General features: G+C 38.3%; 3 protein-coding genes and 1 long non-coding RNA gene across 5 annotated transcripts in view; 1 reads left to right on the top strand and 3 right to left on the bottom strand.

The window, feature by feature from the left end:
- Window positions 1–1,016, bottom strand: part of kcnk6 (potassium channel, subfamily K, member 6) — a 7,352-nt gene extending 6,336 nt beyond the window's left edge. Inside the window, exon 1 of the mRNA XM_016261810.1 lies at window positions 956–1,016. Within this exon, the coding sequence (XP_016117296.1) occupies window positions 956–1,014 (59 nt within the window). The 5' untranslated portion in view covers window positions 1,015–1,016. The remainder of the gene's footprint in view (window positions 1–955) is intronic.
- The window catches only part of LOC107575470 (uncharacterized), a 14,868-nt gene extending 1,791 nt beyond the window's left edge, over window positions 1–13,077 (top strand). The window contains exons 2-4 of the long non-coding RNA XR_001607879.1: window positions 958–1,022; window positions 5,241–5,356; window positions 13,000–13,077. This is a non-coding gene — a long non-coding RNA (uncharacterized lncRNA). The remainder of the gene's footprint in view (window positions 1–957; window positions 1,023–5,240; window positions 5,357–12,999) is intronic.
- Window positions 4,052–13,071, bottom strand: LOC107575415 (uncharacterized). Of its 2 annotated transcripts, XM_016261801.1 has the most exons (7): window positions 12,992–13,071; window positions 11,117–11,733; window positions 8,569–9,745; window positions 6,360–6,559; window positions 5,846–5,967; window positions 5,247–5,370; window positions 4,052–5,041 (listed from the first exon to the last, which is right to left on the bottom strand). In XM_016261801.1, exons 2-7 carry the CDS (start codon window positions 11,705–11,707, stop codon window positions 4,913–4,915), a joined length of 2,343 nt encoding a protein of 780 aa, XP_016117287.1. In that variant the 5' UTR covers window positions 11,708–11,733; window positions 12,992–13,071; the 3' UTR covers window positions 4,052–4,912. The 2 variants fall into 2 exon arrangements, with proteins under 2 accessions (XP_016117287.1, XP_016117282.1); XM_016261796.1 differs by lacking the exons at window positions 11,117–11,733; window positions 12,992–13,071 and having other exon boundaries at window positions 8,569–10,516.
- A 2,252-nt stretch (window positions 13,078–15,329) lies between the features above and the next one.
- prx (periaxin) overlaps window positions 15,330–22,496 on the bottom strand; it is a 27,983-nt gene continuing 20,816 nt past the window's right edge. Inside the window, exons 12-13 of the mRNA XM_016261786.1 lie at window positions 19,500–22,466; window positions 15,330–19,412 (exon numbers count right to left, since the gene is read on the bottom strand). Coding sequence (XP_016117272.1) covers window positions 16,300–19,412; window positions 19,500–22,466 — 6,080 coding nt within the window. The 3' untranslated portion in view covers window positions 15,330–16,299. The remainder of the gene's footprint in view (window positions 19,413–19,499; window positions 22,467–22,496) is intronic.

Here is a 22,496-nt window from a genome sequence, read left to right as displayed (position 1 = left end):
ATTTTGTGTATTTGGTGTAATGAAATGTGTTTATGCGGTTTAAGGTTAAAAAAACACATTATTTTACACATTGCATCGCGCCGCATAAACATAAAACCATGTCTGCATTTGTGATCGGAGAAATGACAAACAACAAGCGCTTTTCTACACTGCTCAAAACTCTTGTTTTGAATCATCAGTGGCAAATCCTTTAAATATGAAAAACGTACTTATAGTCTGTGAGTCAGAACAGCCGGCATTATAGTCTACTCTCCCAGGATCAGGAAACAGTCCTCCATATTTGGGTTAAACTGTTCTGGAACAGTGTTGTAAATAAATACAACTTAACCACTGATTTCTAGTCGTGTCCTCTTTTGGAAGACCAAACAAAGTAGTTTCGCTTTCACAACGAAACACAGCGTCACACACGGCGGGCTAGAGTGAGCGGTGGCAGGCGGGCTTGAGAACAGCGCAGCCAGCAGGAATTCGGGAACCACATGTGACGACCCCGGGCTGGACGGTGAAAGCCGATCCGGTGGTCCACAGCGCGAAGTTGATGTATTTCCTCAGTGACCAGCACGGATCAGCTCCAGGCATGACGAAGCGGATATCGTCCTCTTTTGGAAGACCAAACAAAGTAGTTTTGCTTTCACAACGAATCACAGCCCCTTCACGACATGGCAGCGGCGGCAACAACAATACTACAGCGAGAATAAAAGTTCCGCCTTCTGTCTTTGCGTGAACATTTGGGCGGCGTTATGCAAATCTTCCCACATAGTGATGTAGACATGTGGGGGCGTGTTAGAACGAGCCGTTTTAAAGAAAGGAAAAATTAAAATCGTATCATATGACCCTCCTTAAAAAGCTTTACCGCTACAGAAAATAATAGTTTTGGGATATTTCATTAAATGATGTACGCTCACATGAGATGAAGACACATTTCAGTTTTCTAGATAATGCTCTTTTGTTTACACCGAGTGGGTCGCCCCATTCAAGGGCTCCTCCATGTTGTAAAATCACCATCATCATCATCATCATAAAAGGTAATTGTGATCTGTCTTTGCGTGAACATTTGGGCGGCGTTATGCAAATCTTCCCACATAGTGATGTAGACATGTGGGGGCGTGTTAGAACGAGCCGTTTTAGGTAGGCGTGGCTGACTCTTAACTTTTATAAAGAATATCTCTTTGGATTTGAGACTTTAGTCTTTGCAACTTTACAGATCTTCTTTATGCACCAAGAGCTTGTAACACTCCAAAGAGAAAGGAAAAATTAAAATCGCATCATATGACCCTCCTTAAAAAGCTTTACCGCTACAGAAAATAATAGTTTTGGGATATTTCATTAAATGATGTACGCTCACATGAGATGAAGACACATTTCAGTTTTCTAGATAATGCTCTTTTGTTTACACCGAGTGGGTCGCCCCATTCAAGGGCTCCTCCATGTTGTAAAATCACCATCATCATCATCATCATAAAAGGTAATTGTGACTTGCAGCACTTACAGTAAGTTCACTGTGTAAACTGTTTTGTTTACACAGAGTGGGTCGCCCTTGTGAGGGCTCCTCCATGTTGTATGGAGGCCCGTTTCTGTTCAAGTTCAGGTTCAAGTCTGCTTTATTGTCAATTCTTCCACATGTACAGGACATACACAGAGAATTGAAATTGCGTTACTCTCAGACCCTTGGGTGCATACAGATAACATAAATACAGATTAAATACAAAATACAACTATACAAATATACAAATAAGGTCAAATGTAAAAAAGATATATATAAAGCACAAGGCATATGGCAGATAGAGTGCAAACCAGTAAAGTAAACAACAGTGCAGAAATAGTGATTGTAGTGCAAAAAATGATTTGTAGTGCAAAAGAGCTTATTCAGACAGAATCTTATTCATCATCATCATCATCATCAAAATAAAAGGTAATTGTGACTTTGTTTTTCGCAATTCAAAGAACAAAGTCATAATTGCAAGAAATTAACACAGAATTTCAAGATATAAATTCGCAATTCTGAGAAAAAAGTCAGTCTCAGAATTCAAACTCAAAGTTCTGACTTTGCACTACAGAACAGAAATGAAAAGGTAGCTAATTGTGGCCTTTTGGCCCGGTTTCACAGACTTGGACTAAACCAGGATTAGGCCATAGTTCAATTAGGACATTTAAGTAATTTTTATTAACATACCTTAGAAAAAAACATTACTGGTGTGCATCTTGAGACAAAACAAAGGCACTGATATGTTTTAAGATCAATCAGTGCAAGTTTCTTTCAGTTGAAACAGCTCAGATTTACATTTAATCTGGGACTAGGTTTAAGCCTTGTCCATGAAACCGGGGGTTTATCTCACAATTTTACAATTTATATCTCACAATTCAGACTTTTTTTCACACAATTGTGAGTTTACATATTACAATCAAGGGGCCTGTTTCATAAAACAAGTTTACCAAATAAGCCAGGTTTATTTCAGTTAGTCTGACTTATTGTCAGTTGATTTGGTTCAAAATAAATCAGACTAACTGAAATAAGCCTGGCTTATTTGGTAAACATGTTTTATGGAATAGGCCCCAGAACTTGTGAGGGGGAAAAAAGTCTGAAATGTGAGTTATAAATTAAGAATTGTGAGGGGAAAATGACACAATTACTTTTTTTATTCTATGGCATAAGCTTCTATAATGTTAACTGAACATAAACAGTTAAGTGTGCTTGCTTATGAAGCTACTAGTATTGTGTTATTTTACTCAAAAATATGATGTATGCTTATAAAAGTAATCAATAGACTGATCAATAGCTTGATATTTCCAATACTGGATGTCTTATATAGACTGAGTCCTCCATTGGGCAGTACCGGTGCTTTCCATTGGATTGTACCAGTGAACTTACTGTTAAGTGAACCAATGAACTTTGTGTGATTTCCACCATATGGCAGGTACAACTCAAATAAGTTTGATGTATGTCCCATGTGAACACTTCCAACCAATAGGAGACGGCGAAATAAAAGTTATATTAAAAAAGGCTGATCTGGCCATATTAATTAATTGTGGACTCAGATGCGGGCACTGTCATCTTGGCTTTGTACAATAAAGTCTTATTTTGACATCTGCATCTCAAGCTTCATTGACTTCATAGAGAAGACCATTGCTTTCTCCACGACACTAGTTTTATGCCTAGATGTTTATTCATGTGCCATACTGTATATACTCATGCAGTGGTTTGGGGTAAATTGCATCCTGTATATATTACAGTAATATTGGACAATTTTTGCACTGTGGCTAGCACAACCACACTTTGTTCAGATCAATAAATGAAAAAAACTGCATGATGACCCAGCTTGTAAAAATAGTCGTACATCATGTCCCAAAATTACCTTAATTCCCTCTCTTTATAGTTTTCTGGTGAAAAAACCCCCCTCAAACTCGTGATGGAATCTGTTGTGAAGATTAAGTGAGGGAGAGTCACATGTCGCTGAGGGGATAGAAATAGCTGCAGTCTCTGTCAAAACAGTTTATTGCATTTCTCTTCATATTGTCCACTCTAAGTAAACAGCCCTCACTGCCATATACACTCATGATGAGGGTGTGTGAGGACAGTGTGAACAGCTGGAGACTGTGAACAGTTATCTTGGTAAACAAGCAGCCAAGTCACTCAGATCAGTCAAAGTTAACCAATGTCCTTAAGTGTTTTGCTGGCATAACTGGAACTAAAGCTTATGAAATGTGCTTTTATTATGCAATATTAAAAAAGATATCATGCAGATTTGTGCACATAGTTGAAATGTGCCTTAAGTTATTTTGTGTTGATAAATCATATGAGCTTTTCTCACATTTGCTCAGGTTTCTTATGACAGTGGTTCCCAACCCTGGTCCTGGAGGCACCCCAACACTGCACGTTTTGCATGTCTCCTTTCTCTGACACACCAGTTTGAGGTCTTGGTGTCTCTACTAATGAGCTGATGACCTGAATCAGGTGTGTTTGATTAAGGAGACATGCAAAACGTGCAGTGTTGGGGTGCCTCCAGGACCAGGGTTCGGAACCACTGTTTTAGGAAACGTGAAATGGTTGATCCCCCAGTTATCCACTTCATTCAGTCCTTCAAATATGTTTTAATTACATCAATCAACAAACAAGCTTACAGGTTCAATTTAAAATGTCGACATTCATTTTAAAACACTTCTGAAAATATGGTCTCTATTCGTCAGGAGTTAAAAATGGTACACTACAGTGTTATATTTAGTACTTCAAGCACAGGGAAAAAAAGACATGGAAACAAGAAAATGGATTTCTGTGTGAGGTGGTGTATGAAAATACATTTTGTGGAAATTTGCTTTGACAGTTTCAGACAGGCGAAGGAGAGATTGCGGGGGAGCTAGAGTTGATCCTAATCCCCCTAAAATCACATTATTATTTTTTTATTCAATTTTACAGTACGTCATGTGAGACAGTAGAAAGGAAATTTTGGGACGTGGTTCAGGATGTGACAGGCCAGATATGAATCTACATGCCTGTGAGAATGTGCACTAACTGGTTTGCTATGACTCCAGAAAAATATTCTTATTCTAACAAATAGAATCCATAGCAATGAATACACAAATACATACTGACATATTTTTATCGGAATATATCAGTTATATCAAAATGGGTCCAATAACCAGACTCCAATAACTGGACCGAACAATTTGGCAAAGGGGTTTTTAACTTGACATTTTTTATATTTGTCCTAAAAAATATATATTTGGTTAAACATGGGTCTAGTGTGTCTTGATACACAGCTGAATGAAAAACAGAATCTACCAGACACTGAAAGAAGAAATACACTTTAAATAAACCTTGAATAGAAGTCGATCTATGGAAACTCAGTTTTTCAGCATCTGTCCTGTATTTCCTGTTTTCAAGGAAGCATAGGTCAAAGAGCTTCAGCAGATATCGAGACTAGGTCATGATATTTCTGTTGAAGTCATATGACAGTCTTCTCTTAGCATTTGCAGCTAATTGCTGGTTGGACGTTGGGAGATTTGGAGAAAACCTGGCACTGGTCTTCAGTCGAACTGTCGCACATTCCTGAGGTGGAAAGGATGATGGTTATTTAAAACATGCACTTAACTGGTGTTTCCAGTACCAAGCTCTATGTATGGTCAATGTAGAGTATAGAAATCCATTTGCTATTTCAAATAATATTACAAGTGTTTGATGTAGCAAACGCTCACCAGGAAGTTTTCATTATATATTATTGCAGTGGTTTAATATTTCATTACAGCAGACTCACAGAGCTGGGACGTTGCAAATGCAGTGACTGAAGGAGAAGTTTACAGGACAGAGACTCCGCCCTCTTATATTTCACACCAATCATCCGGTCTAGATCCTGGAGGCCATCAAGTAAGCTCTGCTCCCTTTGGGCCAAAGCAAAATGATTAACTCGAAATTTTATAGCATGTAACGAGAAAAACAAATACCATTATTGTACGTGAAATTATGAAAGAAAGATTTGTTTGTACATTTTGAGTCATCTCAAGAGGATGAAATACAGAATTTCATGCAAAACATTCAGTTCTTTGTGCTTTGTGTGATGAGATGCAGTAGCATTTTCTGTTACCACAAGGTGGCGATAGAAGACTAATATATATGTCAGGGGTTTTCAAACTGTTCCTAGTCTTCCCAGCATTCCACCTTTTGGATGTTTTCCTTATTAGCTGACAAGTGTTAAATAAGGGAGGCATCCAAAATGCGCATTCATTTGGAGGCTCTAGGAATGGCCTGAAAACCCCTGAAGTATGTCTTTAAATAAAAAGTTTCTCAAAATGCATAAACATAACTAACTTTATAAGTCATAATTAGTGCAGCAAAACTACAGATAATACAACATACTTGTGCTCCCCTGTATTGCTGTTTTCAGCTGGTCCTTGCAGAAGCTGCTTTAGTGTAGGAATGTATTCAGGATCTTCACAGGGGGACATTTCTGAGGGAAAGGCCTCTAGAAACACATTTGACTACACACACAAACACATGTACAAGTAAGGATCACTAATCATCAGAGCATCAACAGTGATGAATAGATGTTTTAGTTACTCATATGTAAAGTTACAACATTTTAGAATTTAAAGATATATTAGTATGATATTATAAAATTAGTCGTTAATTAGTTTGTGGAGGATGAGTGGGTCATTACGTGATTGTATAAAATGGAATATTTCGCCTTTTTCTGGCCGATTCTGTAGTATGATGAATGATTAACTCTATAATTGATTTTCTATTCATATCACAGGGTCTCTGTTATCTCACATACTTTAATAATTTGTTAAGTAGTGTAATAATAAGTGGAATGATGCACATTCATTAGGTCAAGATTAGGACACCAACATAACAAAGCATAAACCTTTACCACATTATGGAGAGGAGAGAGAGGAAGGTTTGGTTTTTCAGTAGAAAGCCACCAATGGCCACCAGGCACTATCTTCTGCTCCACAGTCTCCTGGCTGAAGGCAGTCCATGTGCTCTCTGACTGCTGGAATGACTGGACTGCAGTCCAATCAGATGCCCAGGATGCGGGTTCATTTGCATCAACAGAACTTGTGTGTTCCTCTGAGAGGAGATAAAGGCTCATTTAAGTCTTTATAGTTTCATTTTCAAGGCTCTCATACAAAAACTCTTTACAAGACCAGAAGGCTCTATGTTACTGGAAAGATGTTCTGCTTTCTGCGGTGGAAAGGTTTCACACAATGTAGAACGTGTAATAATTTACAAGTGGTGAAAGTGTTTAACCAAACTTCAGTTCTCTGTTTATGTAAAAAAAAGTCTAATGTGGTATTTATAGACCATGGTGGGAAGGTACAACATAGGCTTATAAGAAAAATGTGCCTTTACCTATATTTTTGCAAAACTTAAAAAAACTTACCCATACATTCAATTCACTAGAGCAGTAAAACACCAATAATTTATATTCCTTTTCACACAAATTATGATTACTGGGCCAGATTATTAATTAATAAAGACTTATTTTTGTGCGGCTTCTTGTGATTACCTCAGAACATTTTTACCATAGTGCATGATTTGTAAATTAATTAACTTGCTTCATATGTATAGTTGTGCTTTCAAATCGATTAATTGCGATTAATCGCATCCAAAATAAAAGTTTGTGTTTACATGACGTGTGTACTGTGTATATTTATAGTTTTTCTTAAATATATACATGTATGTGTGAGTATTTATATATACATATAAATATACACAGCACACACACATATATTATGTAAACAAACTTCGATTAATCGATTTGACCGCACTATGATTTTTCTGACAAAGTAAACTTGCTCGGTAGCTCACCTGGTATAGCATTAGACTTGTGATGTGGAACACTGAGGAATGTGGAAAAACTCAAAGACTGAAAAAGCTGAAATGGCTTGCTTCAGCAAATGTGTTTTATCGGGTGTTTGCTTTTGTTAACACTGTAAAGTTTAGTGTAGTTGGTACATTATTAAGGCATTAGAGCACCACTCACCAGACACTTAGTTTCCAATCTGCCACAATATATACAACAACCAACATAATAAAACATTACCAGATTCATGTTCATCTTTTCGGATAAAAATGAACTCACTTTTACCACCACTCTCTGGATATTTCACTTTAAAATGCATCATGAAATGTGCAAGAAGCAATGTAATATGATTTTGAAGAAATGTCTCAACAGGAAAACAGTGAATGTGTGTTAAATGGCTTCTAGAAATAACTTGTCATTTTAAATATCTACTTGTGTGATGCAATTTCAGAATTAAAAAGTAGGTTAAACCTGTTTATGCTCACTATTGGAATCACCAGGTTTTCACCTTTTTAGAGAACAGGATTAATCCTGCAGATTAAAATTACACAGTGGCTGCCAAAAATGGAATTGAATCCATAAAATTATTAAGTGGAAAGTGTTTGTGGTTACACTTTATTTTAAGGTGTCCTTGTTACAGTAATAATTACACATTTAAGTACTAAGTAATATTAATTAACTACATGTACATATATGGTTAGGATTAGGGTTTACGTGCACGTAATTATGCATAATTTATTGTTATTCTAATAGTAAGTACATGCAACATGTGTAATAAGGACACCTTAAAATAAAGTGTTACCGTGTTTGTTTTTGACCAAAGATTATAGTTAGAAGACGTACTAGATGAATAAACAATGAAGTGTTTGTCCTCTATTTTGATCAAGCCATTCCCTCTAGACATGCTGCCTTTGGCATTGTGAAGGTTGGCCTCCCCTCTTGTCCCAATGGCCTTGTGTTTGCATGTCATTTTAATGCTGCCTCCTGCCTTAGGCTGGTACACAGCAACAGAGGAAGAGTGAGGGGTTGGGGGGTAGGAATTCCAAGCAGTGCTTTAAATAATTAATATCTTCACATGAGGTCGGGGGAAGCGAGGGGGTCTGCAGGAATCCAGGTCAATCCAGCCAGACTATTTAGTACATTGGGACTGCATGTTATCTGCTCACTCAAACCCAAACAACGCCAGGTTCCTTCTCCAGAAGAGAACTTACTGTACCTTAGGACTTATGTGACAAAATGTATTACCTTGCTACTTTCAAGACAGCGTACTTACCACAGTTGTAATCCTCAGCCAACTGTTGGACCTCACTGAACCCATCCGTCCACAGCTGCTCTCCTCCTGCCTGCATGAATGCCCCAAACTCCTCCTCCTCCTCCTCGCCCACATCAAGAGACCCCTCGTCAGCGGCCACCTTGTCCTTGTCGTCAACTCTTGCCGGCTCTGATAGCAACTCTGAGTTCACCAGAGGCAGCAAGTCTCCACCTCTAGCCTCCGCCTCGCTTAATGCCGGGATGGCTGTTGCTATGGCTGCGGTGGTGGTAGGGGCAGGATTAACCAGGGAGTGAATCGTGGTTACAGTTATATTGGCGGTTGTTGCGCTAAAGCCTCGTGAAGAGGATTTGTCAGACTGCTGAACTTCATGTTCTCCATGCTCTGTGATTAATTCCTCCCAATGCTGAGGTGAGCACATGGACGGCCTCCTTTTCTTTTCTGTAGTGCTACATTCAGCACCCACTGGAGTGCGGCCCTCCGGCAAAACTGTATTCTTTGTGTCTGGAGTCCCATCTCTCTGTGTTGCAAGATCGCCGGGCTCCACCGAGTGTAGATTCTCACGGTCTACTAGGCGCTCGTCTGGCCTGGATTCTTGATTCTTCTGAATGCTGATAGGGACTTCTGAGGGAGTTATCATGGGAGAATGATCCATGCTTGGCTCAGTATTACAGTTTGTTGTGGTCAGTTTGATCCTTAGACTATCAGAGTGAGTCTCAGATGCCACAGATGACCCTAGGTTAGGCACATCAGCAACAAAGTTCTGGCGATCATTTGCATCAAGGTCACATTTACTGACCTCAGTGTCTCCTTGCACATTGGCACAACTGAATTCTTTTTCAGAACAGTTATCGGATTGATTAAGGCTCATTTCATCTTCAACCTGCTCACCTGGTTTGGCAGAAGAGCAGCAGGTTTGTGGATCTGTGCTCTCGGGTGTGACAGCTTTCACTAATATGGGGGAATGAGCCCTTTTGTCTTTGCCCTTCAACTTCAAGTCGTCCCGACTTGGATTGCTACCCGTCTGGCCTTGTGTTATGTTAAGTGGTTGTGCATCTGAAATCACTGCATTTTTTTGGTCACTGCGCTGACTAGTGTTTTCCCCTTTGCCGTGAGCCGCTGTTCTTTTCTCCATTGTTTTACCGCATTTCCTCCATTTTCGTATGGCCCTGGGCTTGGCCTTGAACAATCCACCATCATCTGGCCCATCCTGGCTCACCTTCTTCCCTTTAGAGGAACATCTAAGCTCTTCCTTTGTCCCCTCAAGAATGACAGCGTGAGTCCGTGGAGCCGTGACTCTCGTCCCAGTCCCGCGGTTTCCAACAGCACAGATGTAGCTGCCCCTGCCCTGGGCCTTGAGAAAGAGGCAGCGTGTCTGAGTCTGCCTACCACCCCCCTCAGTGCCCTTCAAAGTGGCCACAGTAACAAGAGCGCCAAGACCGCCTTGCCTGACCCCTGGAGTTCTGGTTGCACTAATTGTGCTCTCCATTGTGTGCCCATAGCCACTGCTGACCTGACCTGACCAGCTTCTCTGCCCTAGCCTGTTTTCAGGAGGCTGTTGGCATGTGCCCTGTGCCCGAGATCCATTAGCGGCCTTTCTTCTGGCTTTCGAGTAGCCGCCACTCACAGCCCATGCTCTCAGGCCTTTAATCAGGGGTATGGCACCAAACTCAAGGGCACTGGCGAATGAGACATTGGTTCTTCGGCATTCATGCAGTAGCTCCCTATGGGCCATGTCCAAGCAGTTATTGTTGTTGTTCTGTTGCAGCATTCTTCTTGGGGGAATAATATCAGATGCTGTGGTGGGTAAGAATGACATTTAGGATGTCAAAAACTTGAAATTCTTCTGTTACAGCACAACATTTAGCAATCAGTTAAGGAAGGCAAATTGCATATATCTTGATTTAATGATGATTTAAGTTCAATACCTGACAATTAATGGTCAACGTACAAGTGCAGGCTCAAATTTTAGTTTAGGTCTTTGCAAATTGTCTTCAGATAAAATATCCAGTAAAATAATCCAGTTAATCAATTTAATCCATTCATTTTAAATTCTCTCTCTCTCTCTCTCTCACACACACACACACATAATTTTCTTGGAATACTTAAAACTGTAATATGTACTGTAACATTTTTTTTTTAAAAACTGTAATACAACTTGTATACAATTGTTTACTGCAGTTTTGTAATTTGTATTCTTGACAATTAAAAGTCAATACAAAACAAGTGCAGGCTCAAATATTTGTTTAGGTCATGGCAAATTGTCTTAGATTTGAGTTAATATTCTATACACTATATAATCTATAATGTCTATACACACACACAAACCGTGTAATATACTACAACATGTATATATACTACAATTACTTTATATTCTATATACTACAATATATACTGTATACACTACAGTTACTATATATACTATAATTTTGTAGTTTGTATTTTTATGTAGTTTAATGTATATCATAATTATATACATACTGTAATAACTATGAAATATAATAATGTTAAATAAAATAAATATTCAGTATTTATTATGCCTGGGCTTGGCCTTGAACAATCCACCATCATCTGGCCCATCCTGGCTCACCTTCTTCCCTTTAGAGGAACATCTAAGCTCTTCCTTTGTCCCCTCAAGAATGACAGCGTGAGTCCGTGGAGCCGTGACTCTCGTCCCAGTCCCGCGGTTTCCAACAGCACAGATGTAGCTGCCCCTGCCCTGGGCCTTGAGAAAGAGGCAGCGTGTCTGAGTCTGCCTACCACCCCCCTCAGTGCCCTTCAAAGTGGCCACAGTAACAAGAGCGCCAAGACCGCCTTGCCTGACCCCTGGAGTTCTGGTTGCACTAATTGTGCTCTCCATTGTGTGCCCATAGCCACTGCTGACCTGACCTGACCAGCTTCTCTGCCCTAGCCTGTTTTCAGGAGGCTGTTGGCATGTGCCCTGTGCCCGAGATCCATTAGCGGCCTTTCTTCTGGCTTTCGAGTAGCCGCCACTCACAGCCCATGCTCTCAGGCCTTTAATCAGGGGTATGGCACCAAACTCAAGGGCACTGGCGAATGAGACATTGGTTCTTCGGCATTCATGCAGTAGCTCCCTATGGGCCATGTCCAAGCAGTTATTGTTGTTGTTCTGTTGCAGCATTCTTCTTGGGGGAATAATATCAGATGCTGTGGTGGGTAAGAATGACATTTAGGATGTCAAAAACTTGAAATTCTTCTGTTACAGCACAACATTTAGCAATCAGTTAAGGAAGGCAAATTGCATATATCTTGATTTAATGATGATTTAAGTTCAATACCTGACAATTAATGGTCAACGTACAAGTGCAGGCTCAAATTTTAGTTTAGGTCTTTGCAAATTGTCTTCAGATAAAATATCCAGTAAAATAATCCAGTTAATCAATTTAATCCATTCATTTTAAATTCTCTCTCTCTCTCTCTCTCTCACACACACACACACACACACATAATTTTCTTGGAATACTTAAAACTGTAATATGTACTGTAACATTTAAAAAAAAAAACTGTAATACAACTTGTATACAATTGTTTACTGCAGTTTTGTAATTTGTATTCTTGACAATTAAAAGTCAATACAAAACAAGTGCAGGCTCAAATATTTGTTTAGGTCATGGCAAATTGTCTTAGATTTGAGTTAATATTCTATACACTATATAATCTATAATGTCTATACACACACACAAACCGTGTAATATACTACAACATGTATATATACTACAATTACTTTATATTCTATATACTACAATATATACTGTATACACTACAGTTACTATATATACTATAATTTTGTAGTTTGTATTTTTATGTAGTTTAATGTATATCATAATTATATACATACTGTAATAACTATGAAATATAATAATGTTAAATAAAATAAATATTCAGTATTTATTATGCAATTCTATTGTTATACTCTTAGTTTTTAAAACTCTATTAAAAATGGATACTGTCATGTCAAACCACGAAAAGACTATTTCTAGGCTACTTAATACAATTATTCCTGTATTTTATGTAATGTAGTTATTATAACTGTATTACATTTATAATGTATGTACATGATTGTTTTATTTGATAATATGATTGTTTTATTAAGAGCTAGTGTATTTAATACTTAAGTTACTGTATAATGTATCATTAATGTATAATAATTTTTATTTCGCATGTCACAAACTGTGTCATGATGATCAGAGGACGCTGCGTTACGTAGTCTCCACACACAATACGTGATCACATCACTTGCACCAAATCGGGAGTCTTATCTTTAACTAATAGGACTTGCCCACATGAGGTAACCTCGGGGAGGGGGGATTATCTGCATCGATTCTTTTCGTGGTTTGACAAGATAATATCCATCTTTTTCGGGATATCATAAATAACCCATCTTTCTTTCTTTGTATCCTCTTACCTTTACAGTGTGCCTGTCATTTTCCTCATTCGGATGCGATGTCACGAATCACACGATTCCAGCTGTCGTGCGTTGTGAAGATGCTGCTGAGCTGAGGGATTTTGGCTTTAACCTTCATGAGGATTTTGGACCGTCTAGAAATGATGATTTCCATGACACCACTTCGTTTTAACTAAGACAGCATATCCGAATACAGACCACCAACCTATTATATCCCATGTACGTCTCGTGTGCTCCGTTGAAGTGAATGTCACGCTACTCCTCCGTGTCTCCTCCTCATAGCGCAGGCTGCTTTCACTGGCAAGGCAACGCAGAGCCTCCGCAATCTAGCGCGTGCGCTCAGCTGACCAATAGCGGAGCGTGCAGCACGCTGTCGGTGCTTTTACGCTTACGCACGAAGAGGACACGCACACGCGGGAACACATTACCTCATTAAAGCTTTTCATTTAGTTCTTCAGCCAGTTCTGGTGAGTATAGGCTACTTTTGAAACCCTCTTGCACTCACTCTTTTGCTAGACTTCGTTTAGCCATAATTGGTAGAAACTCAATGTAAAGATAGCCTACTTTTGTGTTAATAACATGGCGGTCTATGTTTACAGTAAGCACTTAAATTCTAATCGGAATCTTTCATGTGCAAACTATTTTAGTTTAATTTTTGTCCAATACATAGTTCACAGAAAATGAAAATTGTCATCATTTACTCACCCTTGTGTTGTTCCAAACCTGCCTATGACTTTATTTCCACAGACAAGGAATGGACTCTTTTATGACACTTTAATTGTGCTTTTATGGTGTTTTTGTGTTTTGTCGTAGACTTGAAGGCTCCAGCCTCCTTTCTTTGTAATTACTTGGACAAATACAACCAATACATTCTTCAAAATGTCTGTTTTCATTGTGAGAAAGTAAATAAGGGTTTGGAATAACATGTGGATGAGTAAATTATGATCAAATTTCTTTTTAATGTTTGTACAAGTTTCATCTGGATGTAGTTTTCATCAATCGTTAAACATTTTAGATATGTTCAATACTGTATATTGCAATCTTGGGGAAGGCTGTCTGCTGCTGTTTGTACATTTTTCTTGCCATGTCAGTTTCAGACTCGGACCACTACTCGTCATTAGTGCTGCCACATTAGAAAAATCAGTGGAAAACGTCAGGAAATAATTATGTACAACTAATTAGAATGTTAATATTTTATTTGACTGTTCTATTTTTGCATTAGATGGAGATAAGCATCATCTAAAGGATTGTTTCAAAAAAAGCAACACATTACAAACATGCAGTTCTTTAATTAAACCTGTCTTAAATATAATACATATACAATGATATTGCTCGCAGGTAGGCCAATTCCATCACCAACGCAAGAGTTAATTTTAAAAAGAAAAGAAAAGAAAAACATGTCACACTCAGTGTTTTCAATTCATAAGAATTCTGAGCATTTCTTCTGAACAGAGAGATGCTATCTGGTACAGCACGTCACAATCCTTAAAAATTGTGAATGAAAAAAAACTTCATATTGTTTAAATGTATCTTAAAAGTCACAAAAATACTCTACATTACAGGCTTTCTTTTTAGTTTCTTATCTGTACAGATCATGCATATAAATATGTAAAAATAGTACATGTATTTCTAATAGTATCTAAAATAAACAAAATTCCATAACAACAACCGAAAACTACAGAGACAAACCAGGCATCGAAAAAACCAAAGCAATATTACCAAAATACTGTAATTCTACAGCATAAATGTCATGCAAGACTGCACAAGAAAATCATAAGAAAATGTAATGTTTTTTTAAATATCTTTGCATCTGTCTATGTTCTACAGATTTGTGCCTATGTTGTTTTTTTTATCTACAATTAAATATTTGTGTGTAAATATCATGTGATCTTTACAAATATATCAATTTAAAGTGTCATACAGAATGGCAAGTTACAAAACATGAAAATAATGACTAAAATAAATAATATTCTTTTTGTAGCAACATTTTCATTATGTATAAGTTGCAAAATCTGGAGAAAATATGTTTGCTTTCTTTACTTTAAATAGAATAAAACCTGCAAGACTGAAACAATTGGCACATACAAATATGTGGGCCTAATTATTATTCCACTTCCGATTATATGTCACAGTTCTTTAACTGAGATTGTTTTCATCAATCGTTAAACATTTTAGATATGTTCAATACTGTATATTGCAATCTTGGGGAAGGCTGTCTGCTGCTGTTTGTACATTTTTCTTGCCATGTCAGTTTCAGACTCGGACCACTACTCGTCATTAGTGCTGCCACATTAGAAAAATCAGTGGAAAACGTCAGGAAATAATTATGTACAACTAATTAGAATGTTAATATTTTATTTGACTGTTCTATTTTTGCATTAGATGGAGATAAGCATCATCTAAAGGATTGTTTCAAAAAAAGCAACACATTACAAACATGCAGTTCTTTAATTAAACCTGTCTTAAATATAATACATATACAATGATATTGCTCGCAGGTAGGCCAATTCCATCACCAACGCAAGAGTTAATTTTAAAAAGAAAAGAAAAGAAAAACATGTCACACTCAGTGTTTTCAATTCATAAGAATTCTGAGCATTTCTTCTGAACAGAGAGATGCTATCTGGTACAGCACGTCACAATCCTTAAAAATTGTGAATGAAAAAAAACTTCATATTGTTTAAATGTATCTTAAAAGTCACAAAAATACTCTACATTACAGGCTTTCTTTTTAGTTTCTTATCTGTACAGATCATGCATATAAATATGTAAAAATAGTACATGTATTTCTAATAGTATCTAAAATAAACAAAATTCCATAACAACAACCGAAAACTACAGAGACAAACCAGGCATCGAAAAAACCAAAGCAATATTACCAAAATACTGTAATTCTACAGCATAAATGTCATGCAAGACTGCACAAGAAAATCATAAGAAAATGTAATGTTTTTTTAAATATCTTTGCATCTGTCTATGTTCTACAGATTTGTGCCTATGTTGTTTTTTTATCTACAATTAAATATTTGTGTGTAAATATCATGTGATCTTTACAAATATATCAATTTAAAGTGTCATACAGAATGGCAAGTTACAAAACATGAAAATAATGTCTAAAATAAATAATATTCTTTTTGTAGCAACATTTTCATTATGTATAAGTTGCAAAATCTGGAGAAAATATGTTTGCTTTCTTTACTTTAAATAGAATAAAACCTGCAAGACTGAAACAATTGGCACATACAAATATGTGGGCCTAATTATTATTCCACTTCCGATTATATGTCACAGTTCTTTAACTGAGATTCTTACTGTTTCGAACTGGTACCTTTTGTTTCTGTATACTTTGTCGTCTTAGTCACTACGGTAAGAGTTCCCTCTGTTTTAGTAATCAGATGCTCGGAGGGCATTTCATGGGTCAAAAATTCTACGCTTGGTATCTTCACATAGAAACCTCCAGAGGCTTCCTCGATAGAACAAGGAAGAGAGGACTTGCTTCCTTTTGGAGAACTTTCTGGTGTGATATGAAGGATGTCAGTAGAATGGGGACTAAGGGTGACCTTGGGTATTTTGAACCATGTTGTCTCCTCTCTTTCTTCACATTTCATAACAGAGACGAATCCAGATGATACTGTGGGTACTGGAGACTCTGATCCCTCCCGTTCTGCCAACATTTCAGTCCTTGCTTTTGAGGATACTATAGTACTAATCTTTCTCACCTCCTCATCCTTCTCTGTTTTCTTCTTGAGACCTGGGAAAGACATTGTGCCTGATATTGTCTTTGACTCCTTGCTCTCTTTGCTTTCTCCTGAGCTCTCCTTCCTGAGTTTCATGCTTGTTTCCAATTCCTCTTCCTCACTTGCATCTTTTGAGTATGGTGAGAAAAACTCCACTTTAGGCAATTTAAGCTTTCCAAACATTGGTTTTTCATCTTTGTCACCATTTAGACTTGGACTTGTTCCATCATCAGACCCACTTGGTGTTACATCAAATGATCCTCTCTGCCCAGACGAAAATGTGACTTTGGGCAATTTAAGCTTACCAGTTTCCACCTCATCTTCGCAATATATTGCTTTCCCCTTTCCATTTGATCGAGACTTGCCAAAACTCGGCTTCATTTTGATCTTTGGCTGTTTGATCTTCACATCTTCAATTTCTGCACTTGCTTCACCAGTTAAACTAGCAGAGCTCCCCGTTTGTGGATTCACCATAACAAATACAGCTTTTGTTACTTTTGGCAGACGTGGGCTTTCATACTCTACCTTGGAGTCCATGTTTATAGAGTGACCTTTTCCCTGAGATGATTTGATGTTGGCTTCAGGTGAACTTAAAGAAGGCAGAGGAATCCCAAACTTTGGAATTTTGACTTTACCAGTGTGCTTTTTATCTTCATCAGAATTATTAGTGTCAGCTTGGGCAGTCTCAATGTCAAAGTCAAGTTCGGGAATCTTTGGTGCTTGTAAATCAGCTTTCAAGTTTGCATCAGTTCCTCCTTTTAGAAATTTAGTATCCATTTTTCCAGACTTGTTTATGTCAGTTTCTAATCCAGAAACTTTTACTTTTGGCATTCCAATATTAAATTTTGTACCTTTAACTTTTGGCCCTTTTATTTTTTCTTTCGGTGCGGGTTCCAGACCAGTATCTCGAAGTTCAGATTTCTTTTTATTCTTTTTTTCGTCTCTTGATAAGCCAAGATCCAGCTCTAGATCCACATTAGGCATCCTCGTCTTTTTACCCTCTTTATGTGAATCCTTAAGGCTTGCATCAGTAGAAGGATCTGACATGTCTGCATCTCTAGCCATTCCTATATCTAGTTTTGGGATTTTAACATTTGGCATTGTCAATTTTCCACCCCCTCCTCCAGATTCTCCCTCTTTGGTATCAAACTCTCCAGTTCTACTTTCTGGTAATGATATGTCTACCTGTGGTATCTTAATATCAGGTATTTTACATTGTCCACCTTTTACTTCCACAGATCCCCTAATCCCAGGGATCATGACTTTACCTTTTCCTACATCAGGTTGAAGTTCTGAAACAACATCTTTAGATTTTATTTTAGGAAGGGGTATATCAATTTTTGGCGTCTTTAATTTTCCACCTTCTAGTTCTGAATCAAGTGCGTGACATTCTTCTTTCCTTCCATGAGGTAGTGAAAAATCTATCTTAGGCACTATAATGTCTGGCATTTTTAATTTACTCCCATTCACTCCAAATTCTATATCAGGATCATCATTTTCCTTTCCATGAGGCAATGATATATCAACACTAGGCACTGACATTTTTGGTATTTTTAGCTTTTCACCTTTAATTTCAGTGTCAGTGTAAGGTGTGTCACGTTTTACATGTGGTAATGATATTTCCACTTCTGGCATTCTTAATTTACCCTTCCTTCCAACCTCCACCTCATGGTTATCTGTGCCACCCGTTTTTGCATGAGGAAGTGAAATGTCTACTTTAGGGATCTTGACATGGGGAAAATTTACTGTACCCCTACTACCATCAATGTTTAAGTCAGAAGAGTCCACTGGTTCATGAAGTTTCACCCTAGGCAAGGAAACATCCAAATCAACTTTTGGAACTGATATGTTAATTTTTGACTTCTTAGGAATTTTTAAACTGCCCTCATAACCTCTGATATCTGCCTCAGATACATCAACCTCAGTTTTAGGAAGCAATACCTCACATTCTGGAATATTTGCAGTTGGCAATGATATCTCAACTGCTGGCATTCTGACCTTTCCTTTGTTATCCACATATCCAGGCATACCCATTTCTACATCTTTGAGCTTTGCTTTAGGAGTAGGTGTCTTGAATTTGGGGAATTTGAGCTTGGATTTGACCTTATCTTCAAGACCCTCTACTCTGAATTCTGGTTTCGTAATTTCTTCAGCACCTGCTTTTATCTTAATTTCAGTGTCAGGACCAATTATTTCAATGTCCTTTTTAGATGGTGATGTTCTTTCCATTTCCAAATCTATAGATAAGTCAGGACTCTCCAGTTCTAGTTTGTCACCACTTTTCAGTTTTCTGCCAAATTTAGGAAGTGAAATTTTGGGCATTTTTACATAGACCTCTGGAACATCAAAACTTGCCCCAGATGACGGCCTTCCACCCTCTGCCTTAAGAAGTTCAATGTTTTCTCTATCACTGCCCTTTCCCTTGGGAAGAGTAAAGTCCAGGTCAACTTTAGGAGCAGATATGTCAACAGTTGGTATTTTCACACTTGGCAGCTTGATGTTCCCACCAAAAGTTACTTCAGGTACATTTAAATCACTAATTTTGTCTTTGGTCTCTATATCAGAATCATGAGTCAATGATTCTATGTCTATGTCTTCCTTCTCTGACCCAACTTTTAGTTCACGATCTGTTAGTTTCATTTTAGGGACAGAGATATCAACAGTGGGCATGTGAAATCTTAAACCTTTTTTAGTATCATCTCCCAGTTTAAGCCCTCCCTCTGCGGTTCCTGGCAGGGAGATATCTATAGAGGGCATGTGAATCTTTCCACCCTTGATATCAGGGCCTTCAACATTGATTTCTCCTGCTGATGGTTTTAATTTAGGCAAGGAAACATCTAATTTAGGCATTTCAAATTTTCTTCCTTTTCCTGCAGGTCCTTCAACATCTACATCTCCTCCTGCTCCTCCTCCTGGCAGAGAGATATCAATAGAGGGCATGTGAAACTTTCCACCCTTGATATCGGAACCTTCAATGTACATTTCACCTTCTGATGGTTTTAATTTAGGCAAAGAAACATCCAATTTTGGCATTTCAAATGTTCTTCCTTTTCCAGCATGTCCTTCAACATCTACATCTTCTCCTGGCAGAGAGATATCTATAGAGGGCATGTGAAACTTTCCACCCTTGATATTGGGACCTTCAACATTGATTTCTCCTGCTGATGGTTTTAATTTAGGCAAGAAAACATCAAATTTAGGCATTTCAAATGTTCTTCCTTTTCCTGCATGCCCTTCAACATCTACATCTCCTCCTGCTCCTCCTCCTGGCAGAGAGAAATCTATAGAGGGCATGTGAAACTTTCCACCCTTGATATCTGGGCCATCAACATTTATCTCTCCTGCTGATGGTTTTAATTTAGGCAAGGAAACATCTAATTTAGGCATTTCAAATGTTCTTCCTTTTCCTGCATGTCCCTCAACATCTACATTTCCTCCTACTCCTCCTCCTGGCAGAGAGATATCAATAGAAGGCATGTGAAACTTTCCACTCTTGATATCGGGACCTTCAATGTCCATTTCACCTCCTGATGGTTTTAATTTAGGCAAGGAAACATCTAATTTAGGCATTTCAAATGTTCTTCCTTTTCCTGCAGGTCCCTCAACATCTACATCTCCTCCTGCTCCTCCTCCAGGCAGAGAGATATCAATAGAGGGCATGTGAAACTTTCCACCCTTGATATCGGGACCTTCAATGTCCATTTCACCTCCTGATGGTTTTAATTTAGGCAAGGAAACATCTAATTTAGGCAATTCAAATGTTCTTCCTTTTCCTGCAGGTCCTTCAACATCTGCATCACCTCTTGCTCTTCCTCCAGGTAGAGAGATATCTATAGAGGGCATGTGAAACTTTCCACCCTTGATATCAGGACCTTCAATGTCCTTTTCACCTCCTGATGGTTTTAATTTAGGCAAGGAAACATCAAATTTAGGCGTTTCAAATTTTCTTCCCTTTCCTGCATGTCCTTCAACATCAACATCTCCTCCTGCTCCTCCTCCTGGCAGAGAGATATCAATAGAAGGCAAGTGAAACTTTCCACCCTTGATATCGGGACCTTTAATGTCCATTTCACCTCCTGATGGGTTTATTTTAGGAGAGGAAATATGAAATTTAGGCATTTCAAATTTTCTTCCTTTTCCTGCATGTCCCTCAACATCTACATCTCCTCCTGCTCCTCCTCCTCCTCCAGGCAGAGAGATATCAATAGAGGGCATGTGAAACTTTCCACCCTTCATATCGGGACCTTCAACATTGATTCCACCTCCTGATGGTTTTAATTTAGGCAAGGAAACATCTAATTTAGGCATTTCAAATTTTCTTCCTTTTCCTGCATGTCCCTCAACATCTACATCTCCTCCTGCTCCTCCTCCTCCTCCAGGCAGAGAGATATCAATAGAGGGCATGTGAAACTTTCCACCCTTCATATCGGGACCTTCAACATTGATTCCACCTCCTGATGGTTTTAATTTAGGCAAGGAAACATCTAATTTAGGCATTTCAAATTTTCTTCCCTTTCCTGCATGTCCTTCAACATCTACATCTCCTCCTGCTCCTCCTCCTAGCAGAGAGATATCAATAGTGGGCATGTGAAACTTTCCACCCTTCTTATCGGGACCTTCAACATTGTTTTCTCCTGCTGATGGTTTTAATTTAGGCAAGGAAACATCTAATTTAGGCATTTCAAATTTTCTTCCTTTTCCTGCATGTCCCTCAACATCTACATCTCCTCCTGCTCCTCCTCCTCCTCCAGGCAGAGAGATATCAATAGAGGGCATGTGAAACTTTCCACCCTTCATATCGGGACCTTCAACATTGATTCCACCTCCTGATGGTTTTAATTTAGGCAAGGAAACATCCAATTTAGGCATTTCAAATGTTCTTCCATTTCCACCATGTCCTTTAACATCTGCATCTCCTCCTACTCCTCCAGACAGAGAGATATCAATTGAGGGCATATGCAACTTTCCACCCTTGATTTCGGGACCTTCAATGTCCATTTCACGTCTTGATGGTTTTAATTTAGGCAAGGAAACATCCAATTTAGGCATTTCAAATTTTCTTTGTTTTCCTGCAGGTCTTTCAACATCTACATCTCCTCCTCCTGCTCCTCCTCCTGGCAGAGAAATATCAATAGAGGGCATGTGAAACTTTCCACCCTTGATATCGGGACCTTCAACATTGATTTCTTTTGCTGATGGTTTTAATTTAGGCAAGGAAACATCTAATTTAGGCATTTGAAATTTTCTTCCTTTTCCTGCATGTCCTTCAACATCTACATATCCTCCTGCTCCTCCTCCAGGCAGAGAGATATCAATAGAGGGCATGTGAAACTTTCCACCCTTGATATCGGGACCTTCAACATTGATTTCTTTTGCTGATGGTTTTAATTTAGGCAAGGAAACATCTAATTTAGGCATTTGAAATTTTCTTCCTTTTCCTGCATGTCCTTCAACATCTACATATCCTCCTGCTCCTCCTCCAGGCAGAGAGATATCAATAGAGGGCATGTGAAACTTTCCACCCTTGATATCGGGACCTTCAACATTGATTTCTTTTGCTGATGGTTTTAATTTAGGCAAGGAAACATCTAATTTAGGCATTTGAAATTTTCTTCCTTTTCCTGCATGTCCTTCAACATCTACATATCCTCCTGCTCCTCCTCCAGGCAGAGAGATATCAATAGAGGGCATGTGAAACTTTCCACCCTTGATATCGGGACCTTCAATGTCCATTTCAGCTCCTGATGGTTTTAATTTAGGCAAGGAAA

The sequence above is a fragment of the Sinocyclocheilus grahami genome, unplaced genomic scaffold (assembly GCF_001515645.1).
Source record: "Sinocyclocheilus grahami isolate Dianchi unplaced genomic scaffold, SAMN03320097.WGS_v1.1 scaffold31.1, whole genome shotgun sequence".
Lineage (NCBI taxonomy): Eukaryota > Metazoa > Chordata > Actinopteri > Cypriniformes > Cyprinidae > Sinocyclocheilus > Sinocyclocheilus grahami.
Note: the sequence above shows the minus strand (reverse complement) of the source record. Positions and strands in the feature narration are given on the sequence as shown.

Coding starts and splice junctions, on each gene's coding strand:
- LOC107575415 (XM_016261796.1), bottom strand. CDS start 10,384: ATGTCATTCTTACCCACCACAGCATCTGATATTATTCCCCCAAGAAGA. Junction 5,371..5,845: donor AGCAATACAGGGGAGCACAA/GTATGTTGTATT, acceptor TTTGGCCCAAAG/GGAGCAGAGCTTACTTGATG. Junction 5,042..5,246: donor ATTTGCAACGTCCCAGCTCT/GTGAGTCTGCTG, acceptor TTTCCACCTCAG/GAATGTGCGACAGTTCGACT.